We start from the raw sequence: 25756 nt of genomic DNA, 5'->3' as shown, positions 1-25756 counted from the left end.
CATTGGCCTAAGCCTTCTCTCCATAAAAAGAAAGCAGGACACTAGCTGATGTACCATCTGAGGGAGTCATCTGGAGTGGGGGCTAAATACTTACTGTATGCATGTGGCCCACAGATCATTTGGGAACTGTGGGTGATCTTAGCCTTCAAGAACACTTTCCCAGTAAGAACCCTGTTGGATCCCAGCATTTCCCAAGGTGGGATGTTAACCTGTGATCTAGGAAAGAAAGGAATGGGGGGAGGGGGTATTATACATTTAGTGAGTTTGAAAAACGTTTGTGTGAAAAAATGTTAGATTAATTTTTTTTTGCAAGACTTCCCAGAACCTTTATTATGTTACATTGTACAGTGAATTGCCATGAAAGGCTTCCTGAAGTTATTTGATCAAGCTATCAGATTATCAGAGATTATCTTTAAAATTATACCAATTCATGAAATGTTGAGTAATGAAGCTGAATATTACTGTTGACAATTCTTCGCTTTGTGTACTGATTCAGCAAAAATTTATTGAGTGTCTTTTGTGGGCTAGGCACTGCCTCAGGCCTTGGACATACTGCAGTTAAACAGGATTGGTCCTCATGGAACGATTAGTTTTCACATGCTGTGGAGAAGGTGAGCCACAGGAGAGCCGGTAAATGGCTGGCCTGTGCAAAGGGGTCCCTGAGGAAGTAACGCTGACCTTGGGTTCTGAGAAACAAACCGGGAAGTTAGAGAGGCCAAGGACATGAAAGGTGACTGTAAGGAGGTGCCAGTCACAGTGGGGCCTACCCTGAAGGAGGAGAAATGGGATCAAGAAGTGTGGCAGGGAGAGGAGTCAGGTGGAAACAACATAGGGATTGGGCCGGGGAATAGAAAATAATGGTGGCCAGGAAACCAAGTTAAGAAGGAACGCAAAAATGTCACCACCCCTCCACTCGCTACTCTAAAACACAGAGGTAGCTGATTTTATCTCCCTTCTAACTGCCTGCTTAAACTACTGACCCGCATGCACAGTTGATCAAGGTTTGACTGCTATATGACCTTCCCAGGGTGGTGGTAACAGGCAGTCCACCATCTTGCCCCAGTAGCACAGGTGTGGATATAGTTACCAAGCAGCAGGAAAAGGAAGTCACCCCACCCTGAAATGGAAAATTCTGCAAGCCTGACTCTTTAAAAAGCCTGCCTTATGGCGCAAGCCTGCTTTGTCCCCAGCTTATAAAAGCAGCCAAGCAGAGCCAGCCCCAGAGCCAGTTTGGAGGACCAGCCTTTCCTCTGTGCTGCCTCCCTGGTGCTCAAGCATAAGCTTAATAAAATCTGTCTGGAAATTTCTCGGGGGGGTTCCTGTTGACTTCTATCATGGGTAACTCAAGAACCCCAACTCTGTTAACAAGGTTATACTAAGAAGACTAGGTTTCCTCCTACAAAGCAGCAAGAAACTGTTGATGGGTTTGAACAGGCCAATAACCTGATCAGATGTGAATTTTATGGGGATCATTCAGGCCATTGAATAGAGAATGGGTTGGGCCCTAGGAAGACAAGAAGGTATAGAGAGAGCAATGGGACAGCGGATAGTAGGGCAGAAAGGGAGAGAAGTGGATGGATTTAAGAGACAACCTGAAGGTAGGATCAGACTGCAAGAGAAGGATATTTAATGAGAATAACTCCATTTTAATGGCATAACAGTTTTCCCTTTGGGGATAAAACCAACAATTGAATTCAATGGCTTCTGACAGTTTTACTTTGTTCTTTTACAATGAAAGAAAAGTTCTTCAATTCTTCCTCCTAATGCCTCCTAAATCCACCCTCTCTGTACCCATCAGCTGTACCCAATGACAGTTCTTTAGGTGGCTCCATTCTAATCTGACTTCATGCCAGAGCCCTCATTTCCAGTTTTACCACAGGATCCCCCCATACTAGAAATACTCCCAGGGCCTTCAGGATGAAATACCAACTCCTTCGCCTGGTTCATCAAAAGCCTTTCACAGGTCCTGTGCTGCCTGCTGCTCTGGCCTTACCTCTTGCCACTGTCCACCCCACCGCAAAACACCCCCATTCTTTTTCTGCATTTTATCCATACTAACCCCTGTAATCGAATGCTCCCAGAATGTGCTTGTATTCTCAGGCTCTCTGCCTCTGCACATGTTGTTCCCTCTGCTTTCCCTCATTGTTCTTTATCCCAAATCTAAACCCAGCCCATATGTTATGAAGAACCTCCTTGAGGTTAGATGCCCACTTTGTGTTTCTACAGCCCTTTGCCCTTACCCCAGATGGTCATTAGTTCCCATCTCTTTAAACTGGGGTACTCCTTAAGGACAGGGCCTTTGCGCTCATCTCTGAACCCCCAGAAACTGGCATAGTACCTGGAACAAAGCAATGTGTGACTCACTAATTGATGGACTGAACAAATGACAGAATAACCAAGGAATAAATGTTGAGTTCTAAGTTAATTTCTAATAACTTTGTCTATAACATTTTAACTTCTTTCTGTTTTTCTTTTATTTCCTAGCACAGCTGAAGGTTTAACAAGAAAAAATATGTCAGATGTCAGTGGGTGGCAAACATTTTTACAAGCCCTTGGCTACTTCCTCAAAATGTTCTTTGGCTCAGCAGCGCTCGGCACTCTCACTGGCTTAATCTCTGCATTAATATCCTTTTACTATGATGAACATGTGTGGCTGTGAAGATTATTCCTAATTATATCCATCTTTAGCCATTTTCTCCTATTCCTTAAGGGGACCAATTTTAGTCTAAGATTGGGTTTGATGGAGGATTTTTATGCTTAGTTGTGGTTTGAGGAGCACTTTCATTTAAACTCAAGGACTTTTAAATTTAACATGTGAAATTTAGGGTGTCACTTTTTAAAGCTTAAAAAACATGTCCACTGTTGAATATTAGATCTGATTTGGGAGACTTCTTAGTTCCTAGAGAATGATAACCACATTCAGATAATTTTCACTTTCTGCAGTCTCTCTTTTCACATTCCAAAAATTGGAAATTAATTTCCTTTGAAAATGTCAAATTGAGAAAATCTGGAAGTGTTTATCTGAAAGGACCAGAAAAGAGACTTTCAAAGTGAGCTCATCTGAGTTATTTGCAGATTTTCTTGCTTAACTACCCATAAGCTTTTCCAGGCAGAGAAGGAAAGAGGCTTGTGAAGCCCAGTGACACCTTTATTGCTGTAGAAAATTCGTCATGTTCTAACAGGAATAGGCACCAGACCACTTCTGTGCGAGCCTAAGCCTGCGTCTCAGGGAGCTGCCACCTGGCCCTCCTCCAGGAGCAGTGTGTCTCACAGATGGCCGGAAAAGCCTCTTTTGCCTGTGACAGGCATGTTTGTCTGCCATCCTGTTGAATTTTTCCTTCGACTCCTGTGTCCAGAAGTCTAAAGGCTCTAGTGAGTTGGTTGACAGCTTCTCATATTGTACCAACAAACAGAATGGGAAATAAACTTTATCCAGCTCAGTACTCTCCTCCTTATTTATCTTTTTCTTAAAAAGAGTTGGGGGAGCATCTGCTATAATGAATCCAGGTGAATGGGTGCTGTGAGTTCCAGCAGGGGCATGTGAACAATATTTGGAATATGTAAAAGACTTTGACAGATGAGTTTGAAAATCTCCAGGAATAGGAAAAGGGGCCCTTCGATGGGGCATTGAACCCCAAAGTTCTGGAAAACGCCATTAGTTCATCTCATCTGATGCAGGAAGAGGAGGTAAAAGAGTAACAAGGCCCAGAAGGGACCTGGCACTGTGGGCTATCCTCAGCCCATCTGCAGCACCAGCTTTGCCCCCGACAGGCCTGGCACATTCCTAGTTTTCCAGGTCAGCATTTTTAAAAGATATTTTAAATTGATTTTTAGAAAGAAAGGAAAGGAGAGGGAGATAGAAAGAAACATCAATGTGAGAGTGAGACATTGGTCAGCTGCTTCCTGCACACCTCCTACTGGGATCAAGCGCACAACCCAGGTATGTGCTCTGACTGAGAATCAAACTGGTGACCTTTCAGTGCATAGGATGATGCCCAACCAACAAAGCCATGGCCAGGGCCCAAGTCAGTATTTTTTTAAAAATATATATTTTATTGATTTTTTACAGAGAGGACAGGGAGAGGGATAGAGAGTCAGAAACATCGATGAGAGAGAAACATCGACCAGCTGCCTCCTGCACACCCCCCACTGGGGATGTGCCTGCAACCAAGGTACATGCCCTTGACCGGAATAGAACCTGGGACCTTTCAGTCTGCAGGCCGACGCTCTGTCCACTGAGCCAAACTGGTTACGGCCCAAGTCAGTATTTTTAACTGAGTTAACTTAGGTTGATTTTAATACCACCCCCCCTTACCATTTGTCTCAAGAATTTACATTTCTTACTTTATCAGATTCCCTTTCTTAAAACAATTGTCTCCCTGCAAAGAAAAAAATCCATGATGACAGGCTTTCAATTGTTACCTTAGAATGTTGCAAAATCTTCCATCTATTGTTCAACTTATATTTGGAAGGCAGCCGTTTTGTGACTTCACTAGATCTCCCACCAGCTGTCCCTCGGTTCTCTTTCCTTGACAACTCATTTACGTGCTAAAGCATATTGACTTGAGGAAAACGCCTTCCTTGGAGTTCGGCATGATGATCATTTTTGCGTATCTTCCTTATGGGCTTGCGGAAGGAATCTCACTCTCGGGTAAGTGAACGAGAGCACTGAAATGCTAGGTGATGGCATGTTGTCCTGCCTGGTGAGAGAGGTTATGTCAGTTGGGTCACTTTCAATCACAAGAGAAAGTCACAACTCAGAAGAACTTGCAACAAAGGGATTCTACTGGTCCCGTGGGGACACATCTGGATTTAGACCTGGATCCAGGGCCTCAGTGTTGTCACAGTCACATTTCTCCTTACCGACCATCCCGTAGCAAAGATCAAAATATCACCTCCAGTCCTGCCTCTTTCCCAGAGCAAGGGCTCTGAAGGGCTTCCCTCCAAGGATGGGGTCCGACTGCCAAGGACAGTCATTCCCCGGCCCATCCCTAGGTCCTGGCACCCACTGGGCTGCGTTCTGTCACTATAGTTTTCTTTTTCCAGAATGTCATAAAAGTGAAGTCATGTAGTATGCAGTCTTTTGTGTCTTATTTCTTTCAGTTATTATAATGTTCTTAAGCAACATGTTTTTGCATGTATGCCATTCATTATTTCTCTACATTCTTGAACTCATGGCACATATTTATAACAGCTATTTTAATGTGCTTGTGTGTTAATTCCATCATTTCTGTTAATTCTAGGTTGGTTTCTGTTGATTAATTTTCTTTTGTTTATAAGTTATATATTGCTGCTCTTTGTTTGCCTATTAATTTTTTATTGGACACCAGTCATTGTGAAGTTGATTATGTTGTTAGTTATTAGATTTTAGTGTATTCTTCATAGAGTTTTGGATTTTCGTCTGCCATATATCTAAGTTTCCTGCAGTCAGCGGAATCCTTTTGAGGTTTACTTTTAAATTGTCAAGGCAGGTCCAGAGTAGCACTAGGAACTAATGCACTTCTAAGGACTCTAGCTCATGTCCCATGTATTATGAGGTCACTTCACCCCCGCCTGTGGGAACACACTATTCCCAGCCTTGTTTGTGCCTGGGGAACTGCTCAGCCTACTCCTTTCTGGTGATGCTCTCCCAGCCTCTTGGAATCTCACCGCTTGCATGTACAGATCAGTTCAATCCAAGATTCAAGGGGACTGACTCCATTGTAGCTCTCAGGCGCTCTCTCCTACTGTGTGGCTTCTCCTCTCTGGTATTCTAGCTGCTTTGGCCTCCCCCATCTCTCATCTGTCTTCTCTTCTCAGCAAGACTGAGACTGCTGAGCTCAGTTTGGGGTTCCCCTTCCTGAGCCCCAGCCTGGGACCTAAGGCCGGCAGTAGGCTGGGCCGGGCCTGGAGTAGGAAGGGCCACTGTGTTTGTTTCCCTTCTATCAGGAATCACAGTCCTACCCTGCCCAGTATTCGATGTCAGAAGACAGTTTTATTTCATATCTTTCATCGAGTTTTCTAGTTGTTTATGGCAGGACAGCAATTTGCGTAGTAGTTATTTCTTCCTGGGCAACATGGAAATCCCCGGTGGTTTTTAATGACTCCGCCGAACAGAATTCTTCCCACAATCACTTTCTGTAATCACAGTGGGTACTCTGTGAGCAGATCTTGCCAAGGAGGAAGCAGAGAGGACTCTGTTCATTTTTACTGGAGAACTCGTAAACATCAGGGGTTTGGTTTGTTTTTTTTATCCCAAGCCAGTTCTCCTGGACAATTTCATCCTGGCATCTGCCATCAAGTGTCCTCTCTTACCTTCCCTGAATTTGGCACTTAATAAACCTTACTTATGAAACATTTGGCTTTAGCCTAGCTATTTTACCTCTGTTTTTCTAAATGTTTCCCACCCGTTGAGATGAACACTGAGTACCTGATGGCAGATATAGTTCATACATCCATTTGGAACTTGTGATTAAGACGAGAGTGTTTTTCTTTTCTTCAGAGAGGCAGTGTTTTCTGTTTGTAGGGCTCTCATTTCCTTAGGGATTTTTGTTGTTCACATGAGTGGGGCCAAAGACAGCACATGCCAGCCAAGAACACATGGTCTACCTCTGGGCCTTTGGGATCTCTGTCACACAGGGTTTCAGAGAAAGGGAGGACGGCCCGGTGTGTTGTGAGGACCCTCCACGTCCCACTGTAAGAGCATAAATGGGAAAGGTGATATTTTTTGCTCTTTCCTCCTTCCCTTTTGTACTCTGCTTTCCCTGACCATCACAAAGGACTGATAGTGAGTGGTTCCCATGACCACCAAGCAGGACATTCTCTTCCTACAAATCATTTATTCAAATCATGTGTTTAGAACACAGTGGTTAAGGATCCTGGACTAACCTGGGTTTGAATCCCAGCTCCACCTCTCATCATTAGCTATGTAACCTCCAGTCAGCAGACTTAACTTCTCTGAGCATTCACTTCCTCATGTAATAAAAGTGCCACCCTCAGGCTTGTGGTGAGAATGAAAGGGAACGATGCAAGTGAGAGTCCTGACAGAGGCATCAGTGTGTGTTATTACTAGGAAGTGTCCTGGTTTCAACAGTAAATTAAATAGTCTCCCTAATTATTACTCGGAAGCATTAGCTTTTCTCATAATCTTTGTTCTAATTCTATCTATACCTATTTCTGTTTTTCATTCAAGCCAGTTTTGAGGGTTGCTTTGCCCTCTGGCTCTAAAGAGCCAAAGATGAATAGCCCCCACCCCTGGCCCTGAGCCAACTCTGGGCTTGGGGAGGGAATTGGGGCAGAGCCACATTCTGTCAAGGTGAGTCACAAGGATGGAACTTTCAGGGTTGAAGGGTGAGTTTGAAAAATTGATCAGGACTTACACTTTGTGTTAAATGCTGGGAACATGTTGGCCAAAGATGGAATGTACTGTACAGCACTCACGTGCACAGGCGTATATCCAAGGAATTCCTCTGCAGCACTGCCTGTGAGAGGAAAACTGGAAGTAGCTAAATGTTCATCAGTAATGGGAACAATTAGGTGAGTCTGTGTCCACTGTCACTATGGCATACTATGCAGACACTTAAAAATGAATTGATCTATTTGTACTGCCACTCCAAGATATATTGTTAAATTTTAAGGAAGTTAAAAAACGACTCATTCATCCATTCAGTGAATATTAAATGTGCACCCTGTGCCTAGAACTGCCCTTGTATGGCGTCTATAGCAGTAAACAAGACAAGATCAAAGTCCTACCTGCAGAAGAAAGACAATAGACAAATGAGCAAACACATAGCATAATCGCAGGGAGTGAGAAATGATATGAAGAAATCAGAGTCATGTGATAGACAGTGGCAGGAGAGCAGAAGCATCATGGCATAGGGTCAGAAGGTCACAAAGAGGGGGCCCTAGAGCTAAGACCTGTGTGTAAGAGGGAGCCAGCCCTGGGAGGGTCTGGGGAAGGGTGTTTGGCACTGGGAACAGTAGGTGCTAAGGGTCCCAGGTAGGTGTTTAGGAGTGAAGCATGCTCCAGAAGAGCAGGAAGACTGTGCGGCTGGGATGGAGGGGCCAGGAGCCCATCCCGTAGGGTTCTATAGGCCTGGGACTCTGCTAATCATGCAAAGGCAAATGATGGAGGCCTTTGAAGAAAATCCACTGTGCTAGCAATACATGCCATATGTCTAACAGGATCCTGTTTATTACTTTTTAAAGATAAATTTCCTAATGGCTTAGTGAGAGAACTGGCAATCTGCATATCGAACAGTTAATGGTAGTTAACCTCTGGACAGGCGCTGTGAATGGAGACTGTTGTTTTACTCTATACCTCTGAGTCTGGATATCTTATAGTGAAATATGTTTATTATTGGGTAATTAATAACGAAAACTGATTATGGTTTGACTCAGCCTTCAAGAAGTTCATTGTCGCCCGGCCTGCATGGCTCAGTTGTTGAGCGTTGACCTATGAACCAGGAGGTCATGGTTTAATTTCTTGTCAGAGCACATGCCCGGTTTGTGGGCTTGATCCATAGTGCGGGGCCTACAGGAAGCAGCCGATCAATGATTCTCTCTCATTATTGATGTTTCTATCTCTCTCTCCCTTCCTCTATGAAATCAATAAAAACCTATTTAAATGAGCTGGTGAAACAAAGTCCTTTGAAAGCCCAGAAGCCAGCAACTTTCTGCACTGGCCTGCAGTGCTAAAGCCCGTTCCATAAAAACAGAACTGTGTCTTACCCTGTTTTCCTCCTTTGATCTCCACTGAGTTCCAAACCCAGGTTCTGGGCTCTCCTCTGCCATCTCCCTTTGCTTTGCCTTATGATAGCTCTGTTGCAGGCTCAGGCAGGGTCAGCTCTCCAGGTGATCCCCTGCAGGAACATACTGAGAGAACCACCAGGTTTGCTGTCCTCTGTTTTTTGTTTGTTTGTTTTAAATATTTTGATTGATTTCAGAGAGAAAGGGAGAGAGAGAGAAATATCAATGATGAGAGAGAATCATTGATCGGCTGCCTCCTGCACACCCCACACTGGGGATCAAGCCCACAACCTGGGCATGTGCCCCGTCTTGGAATCAAACCATGACCTCCTGGTTCATAGGTCGATGCTCAGTCACTGAGCCACTCCGATCAGGCTGTTGTCCTCTGTTTTTTATCTCGCAGAACAATCATTCAGAATGACTCCTGAGCTGCAGTCTTCTCAGTGGTCTGCAGTAGCAAGTACAGAAGTCTCTGGCCCACTCCTTCCCTTCTCCCAAATCTTGTCCGGTGCAGCTTGTAGTCAGCATTGCTGGAATGTCCCCATCTAGCCTCGTTTATACAGGAACATGAAAGAGCAAAGAATTTGCTATTTGCTAAGAGGAAAGGAGCAGGCCAGGTGGAGGGACCCCACTGGTGCACGATCCGGGCTGGGGAGGGACTGGGCTGGGAAGGGACCTCGGGAGGGCTCCAGCGCGTGTCCGGCCCGTCTTGCTCAGTCCCAATGGGCCGGACCCCAGCAGCAAGCTAACCTACCGGTTGGAGCGTCTGCCCCCTGGTGATCAGTGCATGTCATAATGAGCGGTTGAGAGGCCTTAGCATATCATTAGCATATTATGCTTTGATTGGTTGAACAGACGACCAGACACTTAGCATATTAGGCTTTTATTATATAGGATGTTCACCAGTAATCCCTGTTTCTACAAAGTGGCAGAAGGAGTTAATATTTTGCTTATAAAGTCTGACTTGCAGTTCATATATTTTGGCTTATTTAATGACTGTATTTACATGAACTAGAGATCCTAGACCAGGACACTCTGAGAGGAAACCCTCGTAAAGTGCTGCAGGAGTGATTATGGGCAGTGGCCAAATGGTGAGACTCAAATCCTCAGTAAACAACAAAAGTTGTAGACTCTCATGGAGTGCTGTAAAGAAAAGACATTATGTGTTAAACGAACCTCTTTTTCTATATAAGAAGAGTATTTTATGTGATTATAGGGAAATTCAAAATTAAGGCAAAGTAAATCAAAATCTACCCCGATTCTTTTTTATTGTTGTTTGTTATCCTCATCCAAGGATATTTTCCCATTGATTTTTAGAGAGAGTAGAAGGGAGGGGGAAAGACAGAGAGAGAGAAACATCAGTGTGAGAGAGACACATCAATTGGCTGCCTTCCACACATGCCCCAACCAGGGCCAGGATTGAGCCTTCAACCAAGGTACATGCCGGAATGGAACCCAGGACCCTTTAGTCGTTGGGCTGATGCTCTGTCCACTGAGCCAAACTGACTAGGGCCGTGGTCTGCAAACTGCGGCTCGCGAGCCACATGCGGCTCTTTGGCCCCTTGAGTGTGGCTCTTCCACAAAATACCACATGCGGGCGCACGTACAGTGCGATTGAAACTTTGTGGCCCATGTGCAGAAGTCGGTTTTTGGCCTGGGCGAGTCTATTTTGAAGAAGTACTGTTGATATTTGGCTCTGTTGACTAATGAGTTTGCCAACCACTGGACTAAGGCTACCCAGATTCTTATGCTCTCTAAGTGGCTCATTTGTCCTCCTTCTATCTGTGGATGGCAGTGACAGCACACACCTGTCCTGTAATGGGCACTTTGTGTGACTATTCTTCATTACCCTCCTAAGAGGGTAATAAAGATTAGAAACAGAAACAGTCAATAAGCATCGACAAAGGATTCATTAAATTAGCCATGACATACCAATACAGGGTTGGGCAAAAGTAGATTTACAGTTGTTCATATGGAAAATAATACAGATCATGAGTGGGTACTCTTAGTTCCACTATACAGATGAGAAAACAGGTTTGGATGGGGATGTGGGAATTTGGCCCAAGGTCAGCCAGCCGATAGTGAAGCTGCCAGAGAGAAGAGACCCTTAGCATTTCTCCCCAATCTCTGGTAGGCCTCAGGTATTACTTCCTTCTCCTTTTTCTTTTCTTTTTTTTTTTTTGAATATATTTTTACTAGAGGCCCAATGCATGAAATTCATGCAAGGGGCTCGGCCCTCGCAGCCCTAGCTGCCTCGGCCCTCAAGGCCCCAGCTGCCTTGCCCACTGGTTGTTCTGGAAGGTTGTTCCGCCATCTGGTCTAATTAACATATTAGCTCTTTATTATATAGGATTGGTTTTAGAGAGGAAGGGAAAGGGAGAGAGAGATGGAAACATCAATGATGAGAGAGAATCACGGATCAGCTGCCTCTTGCATGCCCCACACTGGGGATCGACCCCACAACCTGGGCATGTGCCCTGACCGGGAATTGAACCGTGACCTCCTGGTTCATAGGTCGATGCTCAACACTGAGCACCACTAGCCAGGCTCCTTTTTCTTAAAACACCTAACACTATAGGCTCCAGGGACTTGTGGGAAGTGTGACATATTTGTGGATCACATGGTAGGTGCTTTTCTGCTCTGCTCATGTCTGGATGCTGTGCCCCATTGTCCCTCTCCAGGCATCATGGCCATCCTGTTCTCAGGCATCGTGATGTCCCACTATACGCACCATAACCTGTCCCCGGTCACCCAGATCCTCATGCAGCAGACCCTCCGGACTGTGGCCTTCTTGTGCGGTGAGTTCCTCTCGGTGGTCTGGCATGGGCCTCCCCTGAGCTGATGGTTCTTCTTACCCTGTTTGAGTCCAGTTGTTTCCTGGCAGAAGAGGCAGCAGGATCCTCAGAGCCAAACCTGCACTTCCTTATCTTTTGTTTGTTACTCTGGCTTTCAAATTCCATAAAGTAAACCTAATACTTAACAAATGGAATATTTGCTGCCTACAATTTTAAAACCAAAAATAATGAAAGCTACTAATTATGAACATTTGCGCCTCATGCATTTTAATGTATTAAAGTCACATTTCCAAAAATGTTTTCCTTGGAACTGATATTGATGAGGGTTACGTGAATAAAGAGTGTGGGAAATCCTGGGATAAAGTTTAACAAGTTTCTGAACTGCAGGACTTTTCAGCAGCATGCATTGTGAACTTCTGAGAGAGGAATGTAGTACCAGCATTTCCCAAACTTGTCCATAGGACCCTTTGTTCACAGGAGCATCTTGAAAGACCTAACTTGGGGCGGTATCATTGTTGGGCTGGGGTGCCCCAGGATGACTGGTTCCCCCATACACCTCCTCCCTAGTTTATGCCTGGCCATGAAGGAACCACTCTCACACTGTCTCTTTGCACTGGTGCCCAAGTGGCTGTGCCCTAGCTGTCACCATCAGCATCCCCCCTGACATTTCAGTGGGGCTTGTCTCATTTTGAAGTGTGAGTTCCACACTGTCACATGCTAGGTAGGAGGCAGGGACAGGCTATGCAGACTTCAGTCCATGGATAAGGATGCTCAGGCGTCAAATGACTTGTCCACAGTCACATGGTTCAGAAGTGACTCTGAAGCCAGGTCTGTCTCTTTTGGCCCAGCAGGTATTTTTTCCATAGCAGCCCTCTCAGAAAGTCATGGCTGAAGACTTTGACTCACCATAAAGAAGTGTAAAGCAAAACACCCATCAAATTCTGTTTTGCACCCATCAGATTAGTAAATGTTAAATTTGATAATACCCACTTCCGGCACCGGTGTATGTAGGACAGGCCATGATGTGCATGTGTGTTGATGCCATCTCTTTGGTGAGTCATTTGCAGCATGTCTGAATTTAACAGGCACGAGCTCTTGGACCCGCAATTCTACTAGGAATTTTGCCTGTGCACAGGGATGCTTGTTGTAGTTTGTAATATCAGAAATAGAAACAGTCAATAAGCATTGACAAAGGATTCATTAAATTAGCCATGACATACCAACACAGAGTTGGGCAAAAGTAGGTTTACAGTTGTTCATATGGAATACAATAATTAATAAATATAATACAAGATTAAATTCTGTGTTTCATATACTCACAACTGTAAACGTACTTTTGCCCAATCCTGTACAGTAGAATTTATGCTGCCAGAGAAAAGCATAATGTAGACCTCAAGGCAACTTAAATGAGCATTTGGAAAGATCACAAAAAAATATTCAAGGAGGAGAGGGGTAAATCTACTGTCCAGCTTGTGACTTATTTTAAAAGGATGCACATTTGAAGGGAAAAAATGTAGGCAAAATGTTTTAAAACAGCCTTGCTGTATTATGATACTCAACTATTTTACAATACAGTCTTTTCTCCCTGATTATGAGGCTGTTCTGGGGCATCACAATAAAAGCAGGGAGCCTAGCCCTAGCCGGTTTGGCTCAGTGGATAGAACATTGGCCTGCGGACTGAAGGGTTCCAGGTTCGATTCCGGTCAAGGGCACATGGCTGGGTTGCAGGCTCGATCCCCAGTGGGAGGCATGCAGGAGGCAGCTGATCAATGATTCTCTCTCATCATTAATGTTTCTATCTCTCCCTCTCCCTTCCTCTCTGAAATCAATAAAAAATATATATATCAAAAAAAAAAAAAAAAGCAGGGAGCCTAGTGGTGGGAATGTACAAGGTGCTTTTCTTTGGGATACACAGCAACTGCTTGTACAATGAGCATAAATGTCAGACTCTTGTGGGGTGGAGCCCAGAGCTGGAAATGTACTCCTTCCTGCAAATGCTGCAGGGTGTGAACCGTCTTCTAAACCTGGGGTGGGATTAAATATATGAGGTCAATCATTTGGCTTTGTCCGCTATGGCCAGAAAGATAACAAAGGGCCTTTTCACACTAGTCAGGTGGTGTCTGCAGCACTGGCTCTGAATTTTTGTCATTTTACCGGCAGTCGGGATCCTTGCTAATCACAGTGTTCAGCAAATGGACTGAGGACTTATTTACATGAGTATGTGACAGTTGCCTCATTAAATTAGGAGATTCTGAATAGCAAGCACATGTTGCTTGTGTGATAGAGAAAAATGAGATAATCACAGTACTAGTTTCACCAGGTATTGGTTGCAGATGTTTCAGAAAATATGCAAAGTGTTACTTACTTGTGAATGTTTGCTTGCTTAACAATTTAGTACTGTATTGGAAGAAATAGTCTGGGCTAAATAATCCATTCTTTGGTTTGTTTCAGAAACATGTGTGTTTGCATTTCTTGGCCTGTCCATTTTTAGTTTCCCTCACAAGTTTGAAATTTCCTTTGTCGTCTGGTGCATAGTAAGTATTTTCCTTGTTTTTTATTTAATTACTTATTCATAGCTCAATGACCACATGTTCTGGATTCACTTATGTAACTGTTAACTGTTCAAAGTCAACAGCTACATAGACACTCTTGCGTTTAAGTTTTTTTGTTGTTGTTGTTGTTACAAAATCACAAACATAAAATAAAGGGGTGGAATTAAGTGAATGAATATCCCCAGAAAAAGATTTTGCTTCTTTTTAAATTTCAAATGGCCTTAAATGATATGGTCTTCTTTTAAAAGCACATTGTATGTGTTTCTATGTTCGGTGGTAAAAGCAGATTTCAAAATTGAATATGTAGTTGAGCATAACCATGTAAAAACATTATGCATAGAAAAATAAAATTTCACCAAATGTTCCCAGTGCTTGTAGAACTGAGGATGATTTTTTTTTCTTTTTTATGCTTTCTGGGTAATTTATAATGCATGTATCTCTTACTGTAGTTCTCTTCAGATGTCCATTCATAAGCTTGACCTTGGACACTGTGTAAAGATTACTAGGCCCTTAGTTCCCCTGAAGATTCATCCAGGGTACTCATCCCAGGTGATTCTTACTATCAAGAAGGTTTGGGAAATTTGTTATAGTTGGACTGGGGGTTGCAGTAGGAGACACATTAAAATACATCTCTAAAAAAGGAAAGTAGAAGATTAATCATTTATAGGAGAATCAAGTCCTTGTGGGAAAAATAAAAGTTTAGCATTTAAAAGAAAGGTCCAACTCTGGCCAGTGTGGCTCAGTTGGTTGAACATCATCCCATACACCAAGAAGTCATTGGTTTGATTCCTGGTCAGGGCACATGCCCCTATTGGAGGCTCGATCCCCAGTAGGGAAAATGCAGGAAGCAGCCATTGATGTTTCTCTCTCATCTCCCTCTTCCTTTCTCTCTCTTTCTAAAATTAGTAGAAACATTTAAAAAATAAAAGAAAGGTCCAGCTCTCTCAGGCATCTGATCAAAGTGACATGAGGGGCTTCTAACAGTTCGGGCATTTAGCCTGGTGTCCCAGGTTGCTTGTCTGTATTCCTCTTTGTGTCTCTTCCCTCAGAGTGAGTTCATCTCTCGGAGGCCCTCCAACTGATTCAGACTCCAATCCCTAATTTGATCTTTGTTGTCCCTTTATATCCTATGTTATTCTAAGGCACTTAAGAAGTATACCTTATTATTTTTGAATTATCATAATTCATCTTCAGTTAACTATTATTACCAGCTCCACTTAATAAAGCATAGCTCTTGAGAGTCAAACTTTTTATTTTGCATAGTCATCTACCATGTGCGAACCAGGGAGGTCTACCTGTTTGGCCTGTGGGGAAACTGAGACACAGAGAAGATAAGGAGCCCTAAGGAAAAAGATGTTTCTCCTTGAAACCTGGGTGCTTTCACCTCTATCGGCAAGAGTGTGTGGCTTTTGTCTCTGTTATCTGTCCTCCAAACTCCAGTTTCAGGACAGGAGGACAGAAGCCAGTCTTTTCAGAAAGTATAATAGTCTTTAGTGTGGTCTCTGGGTAAATGGGGCCACCTTTGGTGAAACCTGAAATGCAAGTGTCAGATTGGGAGGTTGGATTCCAGTGGGTGAAAAAGGGAGATGACTGTGTCAGCCATGGGTTGGGAGGAAAAGGAGAATGAGAAGATGCCCTGGGGTGGTGACTTGGTTTTCTCTGAGCACATAGGCTGGCCCTGCCCCTCCTGGGCGCAGCCTATGCTTTGCGAATGGATTACTTTACACTGGCTCAGTGGTCAAGGGCATGGGTTTTGGGGACTGGACCAGATTTGAGACTTGGCTCCACCACTTCCTGCCGGGTTCAGTGTGGGCCCGTTACTTAACCTCTCTTTGTCTCTGTTCCCTTGTCTCCAGAATGGAGACAGTAATACCTACTTTATAAGACCATTGCAGGGATCTAAATTTAATAAGATAATGCATATAAAATGCTTAGCACATTGTCTGACATATAAATGTGAGATGACTAGGAGCCATTATTAACTTGACCGTCCAAGGCATGCACACTACAAAGCACACTCAATCCGTGCTGGTTAAAAGGGTAAACTTAGAGCCTACAGAATGTGGGTGTGTATATCCTTTTCAAGATTAAAAAATGGAGGTAAATTAATAAGTAGCTCTAAGTATCCACTTAGATAAGGTTTAAACTTAACATAGAGCTGTATTTTGTTAAGACCAACATGCCATTGGAAATGGTTAGGAACCCAAAGCCATGGCAAGTTGCTGGGTTGTGTGACCTTTTAAAACCTACCTGTGTGTTCCTTTTGCTCAGGGAGTAGCGTTTAGATATATGGGTCGGCCCTTCTCAGTCTTTCCTCCTTTCCCTGAGGAGTAGGGCCCCCATGGGAGAGGCAGGAAAACCTGTCCGTGCCTCCAGAGCTAGCCCGCTGGGAGTGATTAGCACAGCCCAGTCCCATGGTGGAGCACCTTTGGAGGAGTTAGATTGCCCTTAAATTAAATAATCTCTGGGTACTTCTGCATGGCCTCTTGGCATTCGGTTCTGTCCTGCTGTCATTACTAAAGCCATTGCTGATGTCCTCTCACTGACTACTGAGATGTGACGTAAAAAGCATTATCCTTTCCCAGACACACAAACCAGGCAACCTCAGCCGGGTTTCTGACTAGCACTTGTTATTCACACCTTTTATAACCCAGGGGAATGCCCTATTTATAGTGGGTGTGCTACAGGCCTGTGTCAGCCTCAGCAAGCTTCAAATTAAAGAACCAGAAGTTCCCATCTAAGACTTGGTTTGTTGCTATTAACAGGTGCTTGTACTGTTTGGCAGAGCAGTGAATATTTTCCCTCTTTCCTACCTTCTGAATTTCTTCCGTGATCATAAAATCACACCGAAGATGATGTTCATCATGTGGTTTAGTGGTAAGTCTAATATTGAATGAACAGTGGAGGGAAGATACCTCTTACAAAGGCACACACCATGTAGAGGGCACACGGGCTAGAGCCCTTTGAAAACAAGTGTGTTCACAAGCCAGAAATAATACAGGTTCCCAGGCTGCCAGTGCTGCCAGGAACTGCTTGGGAGGCACCGGACAAATTGCATTTTGTGCTGTTGCCCGTCAAGCTGTGTGGCCCTGGGAGGACACTGTTCCCTCAGTCTCAGTTCCTCGTCTGTAGAATAATAGGACCTGCTTTACAGGGTTTCCTGGGAACAGCAGATGAGATCATGCAGTCAGAGCGCTTAGCACAGGCCTGGCTCACACACAGGGAGGGCTCAGTCTGCACTAGCTGTTGTATTTCTAAAATGTGAGTGTTGGGCCGAGACCGGTTTGGCTCGTGGATAGAGCGTCAGCCTGCGGACTGAAGGGTCCCAGGTTCAATTCCGGTCAACGGCATGTACCTGGGTTGCGGGCACATCCCCAGTAAGAGATGTGCAGGAGGCAGCTAATCGATGTTTCTAACTCTCTATCTCTCTCCCTTCCTCTCTGTAAAAAATCAATAAAAATATATTTAAAAAATAAAAAAATAATAAAAATAAATAAAAATAAAATGTGAGTGTTGGGCTTGATAAACACACACACACACACACACACACACACACACACACACACACGGGCTTCATAGCCTGGACAGGGCACCTCATTTGATCTGCTCAAGCCCCCTGTGAAGTGGGAACGGAGGTGAGCCTCCACCTGGGCCCCCTTCTCTTTGGCCTGCCTTTCTCACACCCCAGAGCCTCACAGGATGAGTTTGTGCTCTCCAGGGCATCTGTTAGGATGTCTGACTGCCCATGACGCTGGGCTATCCCAGGTCCCCTGAGAACTGGGTCAGGATGCCGCTGCCTCTCCTCCTCCTTCCAATGGTCCTCTAACTCCCTTCACTGTCCCCCTAGGCTTGCGGGGTGCCATCCCCTATGCCCTGAGCCTGCACCTGGACCTGGAGCCCATGGAGAAGCGGCAGCTCATCGGCACCACCACCATCATCATCGTGCTCTTCACCATCCTGCTGCTGGGCGGCAGCACCATGCCCCTCATCCGCCTCATGGACATCGAGGACGCCAAGGCGCGTCGCCGGAACAAGAAGGATGTCAACCTCAGCAAGACCGAGAAGATGGTTAGTGCTTGGTGGGCCGGAGCAGGGCAGAGGGCTGGTCCCCACTGCCTGCCAGGAAATGGGGAAATGAGAACAATTTGAGGATGCTCAGCACCTACACACACACACCCATGCACATGCAGTTGCCCAAGCTGACTAGGGGGTGAACTAAGGTTCTGAAGCTTGGCTCTTTGTGGTGGCTTATCTGCCAGCCTCGTGGCCTGGTGCAGCCATAGAGGTCAGGGGTGGGGAGCGTGGACCTGTATCAGACTCTCCCAGCAACACTCCTCCCCTGCCAGGAACCGCCCACCTCATCAGGGCCCAGGACTGGAAGGTTTCAAAATCCTATCATTCCCCAATGTCTGCTGAATGCCTCCTATTGGGGCTGGAGTAGAGGAAGGTGCTTACAGTGGCTTTGAGGGCCATGAGAGAGGTATCCTCCACCAAGGCCAGACAAGGGCCTGATTGGGGCTGAGGCACCCAGGGCCCAGCTGCAGTGAACCTGAGGCCCCCATACCACTGCCCACCTCTGTTCCTCCAAGCCAGCCTCCTGCCCGGCACTGCTCCTGCCTGTGGGCCGCCACTCCCAGGTCAGCTGTGGTCATGCCTTTCCTGCCCTGTGTCCCCCTCAGGCCCATGTGCTGAGCCAGACTCTGACAGGAGCAGAGGGCGCCCTAGTCTCTCCTCCCACCTCTGTGCACCCACCATTCCCCCACACAAATTTCCAGAAATGCATCTTTTTCTAGTTGCCTTATTCGAGGCCATCAGTCACTTGAATTAGTCTTGGATGGCACAGAGATCCTCAACCAGGAGACAGGGAAAGGGGATGTGCCCACGTCTCCTTCTGAAAGTCTAGGTCTGGGCAGAGCTTGGCCTCTAGTCTCTGCGCTGCTGGAAAGGAACTTTCAGATGGCCTCATGCTGGGCTGCTCAACCTTCCTCCTCTCAGAGGTCTTTCTCCCCCACCCCCACTCACCAACTTTGTTGTTGTTTTTAATCCTCACCCGAGGATATGTTTATTGATTTTAGAGAGGGAGGAAGGGGGAGGAGGGGGAGAGAGAGAGGCATTGATGTGAGAAACATCAATCAGTTGCCTCCCATACTTGACCTAACCTGGGATCAAACCCGCAACCTTTTATTGGTATGTGGGATGACGCTCCAACCAACTGAGCATCCAGCCAGGGCCAAACTTAGTTTTTTAGAAAAGTTTTAGTGTAGGTTCTGAGACCTTTCAGTGGGGTCAGAATTGGTGAAGGGCTCCAGGGTCCTACAGGTCTGGGTGGGGCTAGAAGGAATTTGCATTTCTAACAGGTTGCCAGGTGCTGATCCTGCAGCCACACTTGGTGAATTTACCACCCTGGGCTCTAGAAGAAGCAGGATGTTTGCTCAGAGGAAGCACATGCTGTTCAAGGAATGTCCTGTGGCACTGGCACTGTGCTTGAGGCTCCTTAACTGTCTCAGGTCACCCATAACCAGCAGGAAGCAGAGGCTCTCGTTATGCCCATTTTGCAGATGAGAGCACTGAGGCACAGAGGCCAAATCACACAGCCAAGGTCACACAGACTCCAGAGCCTGCACTCTTAACCGCCAGTCTCCACCAGTGGTTCCCAAGGTGGGGCTGGACCAGCAGCATCACTGGGGACTTGTTAGGAATACAAATTCTTGGGCCCCATCCCAGACCTCCTAAATCAGCTCTGCAAGTGGGCCCAGCATTTTATGGATTCACAAGCCCTTCAAACCTGCACCAGCTGCCAGGGCTCCCCAGTGGAGGCCCAGTTAGCTGACGATGGCTGGAGAGCAGCTCCTCTAGCAAAACAGCAAACACTGTTCACAACCTGTATGGTCGGCTCTGCAGAGGCCTGGAGCAGGGCTGAGTAGATCAGTGAACCTTCCAGATGTGCTCTGCGCCATGTGCAGTCATTCTCTTCATTCCTCTCTGGTTCCCACTGGGATTGTGTCTGTGTCTCCTGTCCTCCCACTACCCTCACCCTCCACTCCCTGGCACTGATCTGCACATTAAAATCCAGAAGCTTACAAACCGGGACCAGCCCCAGCCAGAACTTCTGATTTATTCACAATTCTGATTTATTCCTGGGTATCCATCATGTTTTTACAAACCTCCCTACCTCCCTACAGGCTCCCAGGAAGCCCTTTGCTACCCACAGACACACTGCATTGATTAGAAAGTGCAGTTAGGGTTGGGGACACTGGTGGCCAGGGTGAAGGGGTGCTAGGTAGGCTGGGTGGTGTGGGGGCTTCCAGGAAGATGTCAGCCCATCTACCGACCCTCAGCTGCCTTCCTTCCTCCTCAGGGCAACACAGTGGAGTCGGAGCACTTGTCGGAGCTCACCGAGGAGGAGTATGAAGCCCACTACATCAGGCGGCAGGACCTCAAAGGCTTCCTGTGGTTGGATGTCAAGTACCTGAACCCCTTCTTCACACGGCGGCTGACCCAGGAGGTGGGACACAGGCCAGGGCCACATGGCCAGGGGTCTCTTGCCTTCCTCCCTCAGAACCTGCAGTGGCCAAGAGTGGGGGACAGAGAAAGCCCACGTGCTGTGTTGGGGAGAGGCAGCCAGGCCGCCTCCTCCCACTTGGCTCTCCTTCCCAGGATCCCATCTGCTGTTTTTCCTTTGCTACCGGATTTAGTGCTAGTTTAATAATAGACGTGCTAACACAGTTTGCTTTTCCTGGATGATAAGACTCAGGACATTGATCAGCTACTGAATCTGAGCTGAGGAATTTCAGACATGCCAGGACCACAGGCAGTGTCCCAAGGCTCAGGCTCTTATTCCGTCCTTCCAGCACTGCCAACCTCTGGGTGACAGGCAGTTTAATGGGGACCAGCTTGGATCTACTTTGCTGAACAGGTCATCCAGCCCCATGCAGGCCTTTGGGGTGGGGTTCTCCTGGCTGTAGTCCCCCTTTGTCTCAGAGCCCTATTTCCCTCCTCTGACAGTCATGGTGCTGTATTTAAGCTCTTACTACCAGCCAGGCGCCACACCAAATGGTGTTCATGATTGCTTCGGTTCATTCTCCCAACAACCCATGCAGCAGATGCAGCTGTTATCCCACTTGACAGCTGAGGAAGCTGAGGCCCAGAGAGGTAAGGTAGCCCCCTGAGGTCACACAGCCAGTGCAAGGCCAAGCTGGGAGTGGAGCCCGAGTGTGTCTGATTCCAGAGCCACTGTTTTTTAACGTCATGCCATCCTGCCTCCTACTCCTCCTGTTTCTGAGTGACACGTCCTGTTATCTCCACCCCCACAAAGAAGAACCTTAGCTCAGTTACTTAACACTCTACGATTATTTGTGGCTCTGTACCCTGCCTCCTATCCCCTCCTCCCCACCCCACACACACACATACACACACGAGACACAAAGCAGCTCCTCTCCTTTCCTTGACCCTGACCCTCTGGGTTGCTTGTATTCTGCCTCAGGACCTCCACCACGGGCGCATCCAGATGAAAACCCTCACCAACAAGTGGTACGAGGAGGTGCGCCAGGGCCCCTCTGGCTCTGAGGATGAGGAGCAGGAGCTGCTGTGACCGAGCAGGGCCCCCCCACGTCCCTGAGATGGACACCCAGCAAGTGCCCCTGAGGTGCGTGCATTTGGCAGCCTCTTCAGGAAGATGAAAGCCGGGTGGAGCCAAGATGCTGCCTTCTGTATCCGGACCATCCAGGCCAGCTGGCTTCTTCTGAAACATGTCATCTTCCACTCCTCACCCAGCCAGACCTCTGCTCACAGCGTCACTTCCAGCCTGCAGATTAGATGGAAACCTGTCCAGGTAAATGTTTCCTTTTGCTTCTGCAGCCAAGGCAAACAGTCATCTGTCCATCCCAGGTGCCTGCGAGGAGAAATCCTGTGTGGAAGCTGCTGTGACTGGGTGTCCTCGGGGGAACGCTGGTCTGCAGTTTCTGTCATTCCCAGCTAACGCCACCATCATGACCCTAGGGGCGGGCAGAGCGAGGAGCCAGCTGCCAGTTTCCCTATCATCATCAAGGTGCCTTGGGCCTCAGCATCAGCAGTTCTGACCTACGTGGCAGGCCCAGAAACCTTGAAAACCTCACACTCCCCTTTGTGATGTTGCTTGCACACCCTGAGAAAGAAAAACAGTGACCTTTTTCTTCTTTACCTCTGACTGGCACCTCGAAGGCTGTCTCCCTGGGTGACAGGCAGCCACTGCCTTCTCTGGGAATACTGTGAATGTTTACACTGGTAACCAGCACGGAGGCACAGGCCTTTCTTTGGAGCCCCTTTGGAAGCTGCATCGCTGGTTTTGGGGTGAGTGGGCCTATTTTGTGGTGTCAGAGCGCCCTCTAGAGGACAAATCTAACAGTACAGTGCTTAGGCAGGCCAGCAACTTCTGAATTTAGTTTAAATTCATGCACTTGAACAGTGGTGTGTCCAGAGGCCCCTTTTCTTGGGCTCCATGGGGTCTGCCCACCGTTTACTTGCTGCCACCTTCACAGCTAATCAGCATTTCCTCTTCCCAAGTCTCTACTGTTTGGGGTCCCACTTGTCCTCCATGCCAGGGTCCCAGTTCGCCCAAGCATGGCGATGGGCCAAAGCCTGCCACCCCCTCCCCAGTGGCCTGCATTCACATGCATCAGATCCCCACCTAAAATCCCCAAGCAGCCACTGGGACCCCAGGACCTGTTCCTCCTGTCTGTCACAGAGTACTTACACTCTCTCCCGTACACATACCCCACCCTGACTTCATGGGCCTGGCCCCCGGGCCTCTGAGGGCAAGGAGCTGCCAATCATGTCCAGATGATTTGGAGTTAGTGACTCTCACATCCACTCCTCATCTGCCCTAATTTAACAAGCCTCGTACCTGCTTGACGTTGCCCATCTATGGGCTGTTTTGGCATTTCCATGTGTGGCTCAGGGTCCCAGCTGGAGCTGGGACTTAGCACCCTCTGGGTGATTTAATTCATCATGTACATGTGCTTGGTTCTCTGTGGGGACCCAGTAGGCCAGCATGGGCCCTGGCTGGCAGCAAATATGTGTCCATCTCTTCTGCCTCAGGCAGCATGGCCCTGGATGTCAGGAAGGACTGACCTTGGGACCCTTCAGGACTCATGTCCAGCCCACAAGGCCAGGCCCCTTCCCTAATGCCTTCCCTTTCCCCAGAAGTGTAAGTTGTAAGGCCAGTCAGGCAGGAAGCACGAGGTGTCCTTTTTATGCATGAAAAGTAAATTTGTACTTTATAGAGCTAAAATATGAGCACTTTTGTTTTTGTAATTTCCCCCCTTAACCCAATAATTTGAGCCAAACAGGATTCTTTTTTTTTTTTTTTTTAATATATTTTATTGATTTTTTTACAGAGAGGAAGGGAGAGAGAGATAGAGAGTTAGAAACATCGATGAGAGAGAAACATCGACCAGCTGCCTCCAGCACATCTTCTACCGGGGATGTGCCCGCAACCCAGGTACATGCCCTTGACCGGAATCGAACCTGGGACCTTTCAGTCCGCAGGCCGACGCTCTATCCACTGAGCCAAACCGGTTTCGGCCAAACAGGATTCTTTTACTCCACCTGATACTCCCATTGGAGGAGTAATATGTGCATAATTTTCTTATTTCATTTTAGTGGAAAAGTAAGAGAAGAGGTCAAAGAGGGAGAGACCTTAGTCCACATGAGGTGGGGGGATAGGCAGGGATCATATTGTTCTCTCATCCCCCACCTCACAAGTAATTTACTTTCTGCCCTAAAACTCAGGGTCCGATCTCAGAGGTGGAAGTCGCATTGCAAACTCAGTATCTTGCCAGGAAAAAAATTTTTTTAGTTCATAGAGTAAGCAATGAAAACAGGTTCTTTTCCATTCAGACTGCTTCTTGCCACCGGGTCTTGCCTGGCCTCCCACTTTTAGCTGAGACCTGAAAATGACACTACGGTAGAGAAGTACGTGGGGGAGTTGGTGGAAGGTCCCCAAGGCTTGGCTATGGGGTATGGGGCACCTTTCCTGGCAGGTCCCAGCACTGGTCTGGATCTCCTGTGGGCCGCCTCTGTTCCTCAGCAGTCTGGCTGGCTGACTGGTCACCTTTGGAACAGGCAAACGCCCACAAAGAGGCATTTTTCTGGTGGTTTTTTCACGTCTTTGCCTGAGAATAAAAAATTGCTTCTGTCTACCTTTAGCGTATCTAATAATTATATTATTTGGTGTAATAAATGCCTAGATTTTAAAAATCCAGCATAACTTTGACTTCGTGCATATTTATTTTCTTTTAGGTCTAGGCCATGGATAGGAGAGCTGTATATAGCATGTAGAGAAGGAAAACTTTAGAGTGAGGTGAAGGCTGTGAAGTCAGTGCCTTTGGAGAAGCTGGCCGTTTAGCCAGAAAATTCAGAAAACATGCCTGCCCTGTGGAGCTGGAGAAGGAGCTGGCTTTTCCTAGGTCTCCAGAGATCAAGCTTGGGCTGGCCTGGGCCAGGCAGAAAGTGGCTCAGTTCCATAGTCTGATGCTCAGACCCTCAGCCTAGAGGCAAAACTGAGACCTCCCACCCTCAGGCCAGCCACCTCTTTTTACAGTGGGAATGTTGACCAAGCCCTGGTTGTTGTGAGGACAAGGGGCAAGGCCTGGCCCAGAATGTTGGCAGCCCGACTCCCCCAAGTCAGCCCAGACAGGCTGTGATTTGCCTGCAGATTCCTTTGTGTGAGTGGAATGCAGAAAGATTGGTGAATGGGAATCCTTCTGTCCTTAAAACCCACATCAGAAATGCCATCAGCAAGACTTGGCCTATAAGGTCTCAGTTCCACATTCCCACAGGTGCCCACACATTTGGCAAAGTCCTCAGTGGGGTAGCACGGACAGGATCCCACTTCTGCTTTGGCTGGAGAGTCAGGGTGGGCAGGGTGGTGGCCAGCTTTTCCTCAGCCAAGTCATGGCCATCAAATTGCAGACCTGGCTTGGGGTGGATCTGTTCTTAGAACTGGTCCCTGATTTAAGTGTGAGAAGGAATCTCTCAGCTGCAATGCTCTGCCTTTGACTAGAGCTTTAAATGAAAAAAAGAGACCCTCCCCCTATTCCCTCTAGAATGCAGGCATCTGTTTCTCCTGCTGGTTGGTAAGTAGGAAATCAAATCTGAAATGTTCCTGATACAGCAGCCAGGATCATTAAGAAGATGTTCAACCAGGAACCCAGTTCCCAAGGCCCGAGGCCATATGTTTGCAATGAAAACACCACAATCAGAGTAAAGGCCTAAAGGGGAAAAGTAGCCACTCCCCCTTACATTTAAGCTTCTGCCATTTCTCACACAAATGGAGTTGTGTGTTTTTTAATCCTCACCCAAATATATGTTTTTCCTTAATCCCAGAGAAAGGGGAAGCGAGAGGAAGAGAGTAAGAGAATTAAACCCGAGACCTTTGGTGCATGGGACAACACTCCAACCAACAGAGCCACACTGGCTAGGGCTGGAGTTAGATATTCAGGGACTTCACTGGCCATGTGTCAAAAGAAGGAAGACTCTGATTTCCTCTGATCCAGTCATCCCACTGACCCATTCTGTTTTCCATCCTTTCCCACCCCAGCCAGCATTATCCCAGACGGGGGGGGGGGGGGGGGGGGGGGAGTTAGCCTTTCTTAATGGAAGTTGGTGTCCTCCCAGGCTGCTCTGCAGGACCTGCCTGAACTG

The 25756-nt window shown here is 46.8% G+C and overlaps 1 protein-coding gene across 1 annotated transcript in view; it reads left to right on the top strand.

Annotated features, from left to right (window-relative positions):
- SLC9A8 (solute carrier family 9 member A8) overlaps positions 1-24314 on the top strand; it is a 66672-nt gene extending 42358 nt beyond the window's left edge. Inside the window, exons 9-16 of the mRNA XM_070419778.1 lie at positions 2485-2623; positions 4546-4651; positions 11409-11525; positions 13974-14056; positions 16840-16951; positions 17922-18142; positions 20433-20579; positions 21558-24314. Of these exons, the coding sequence (XP_070275879.1) occupies positions 2485-2623; positions 4546-4651; positions 11409-11525; positions 13974-14056; positions 16840-16951; positions 17922-18142; positions 20433-20579; positions 21558-21665 (1033 nt within the window). The 3' untranslated portion in view covers positions 21666-24314. The remainder of the gene's footprint in view (positions 1-2484; positions 2624-4545; positions 4652-11408; positions 11526-13973; positions 14057-16839; positions 16952-17921; positions 18143-20432; positions 20580-21557) is intronic.
- Positions 24315-25756: the final 1442 nt, after the last annotated feature.

This window comes from Myotis yumanensis, unplaced genomic scaffold, assembly GCF_028538775.1.
Source record: "Myotis yumanensis isolate MYYU_CA2020_CCGP unplaced genomic scaffold, mMyoYum1.0.hap1 SCAF_7, whole genome shotgun sequence".
Taxonomy (NCBI): Eukaryota; Metazoa; Chordata; class Mammalia; order Chiroptera; family Vespertilionidae; genus Myotis; species Myotis yumanensis.
This window is presented reverse-complemented; position numbering and strand designations above follow the sequence as displayed.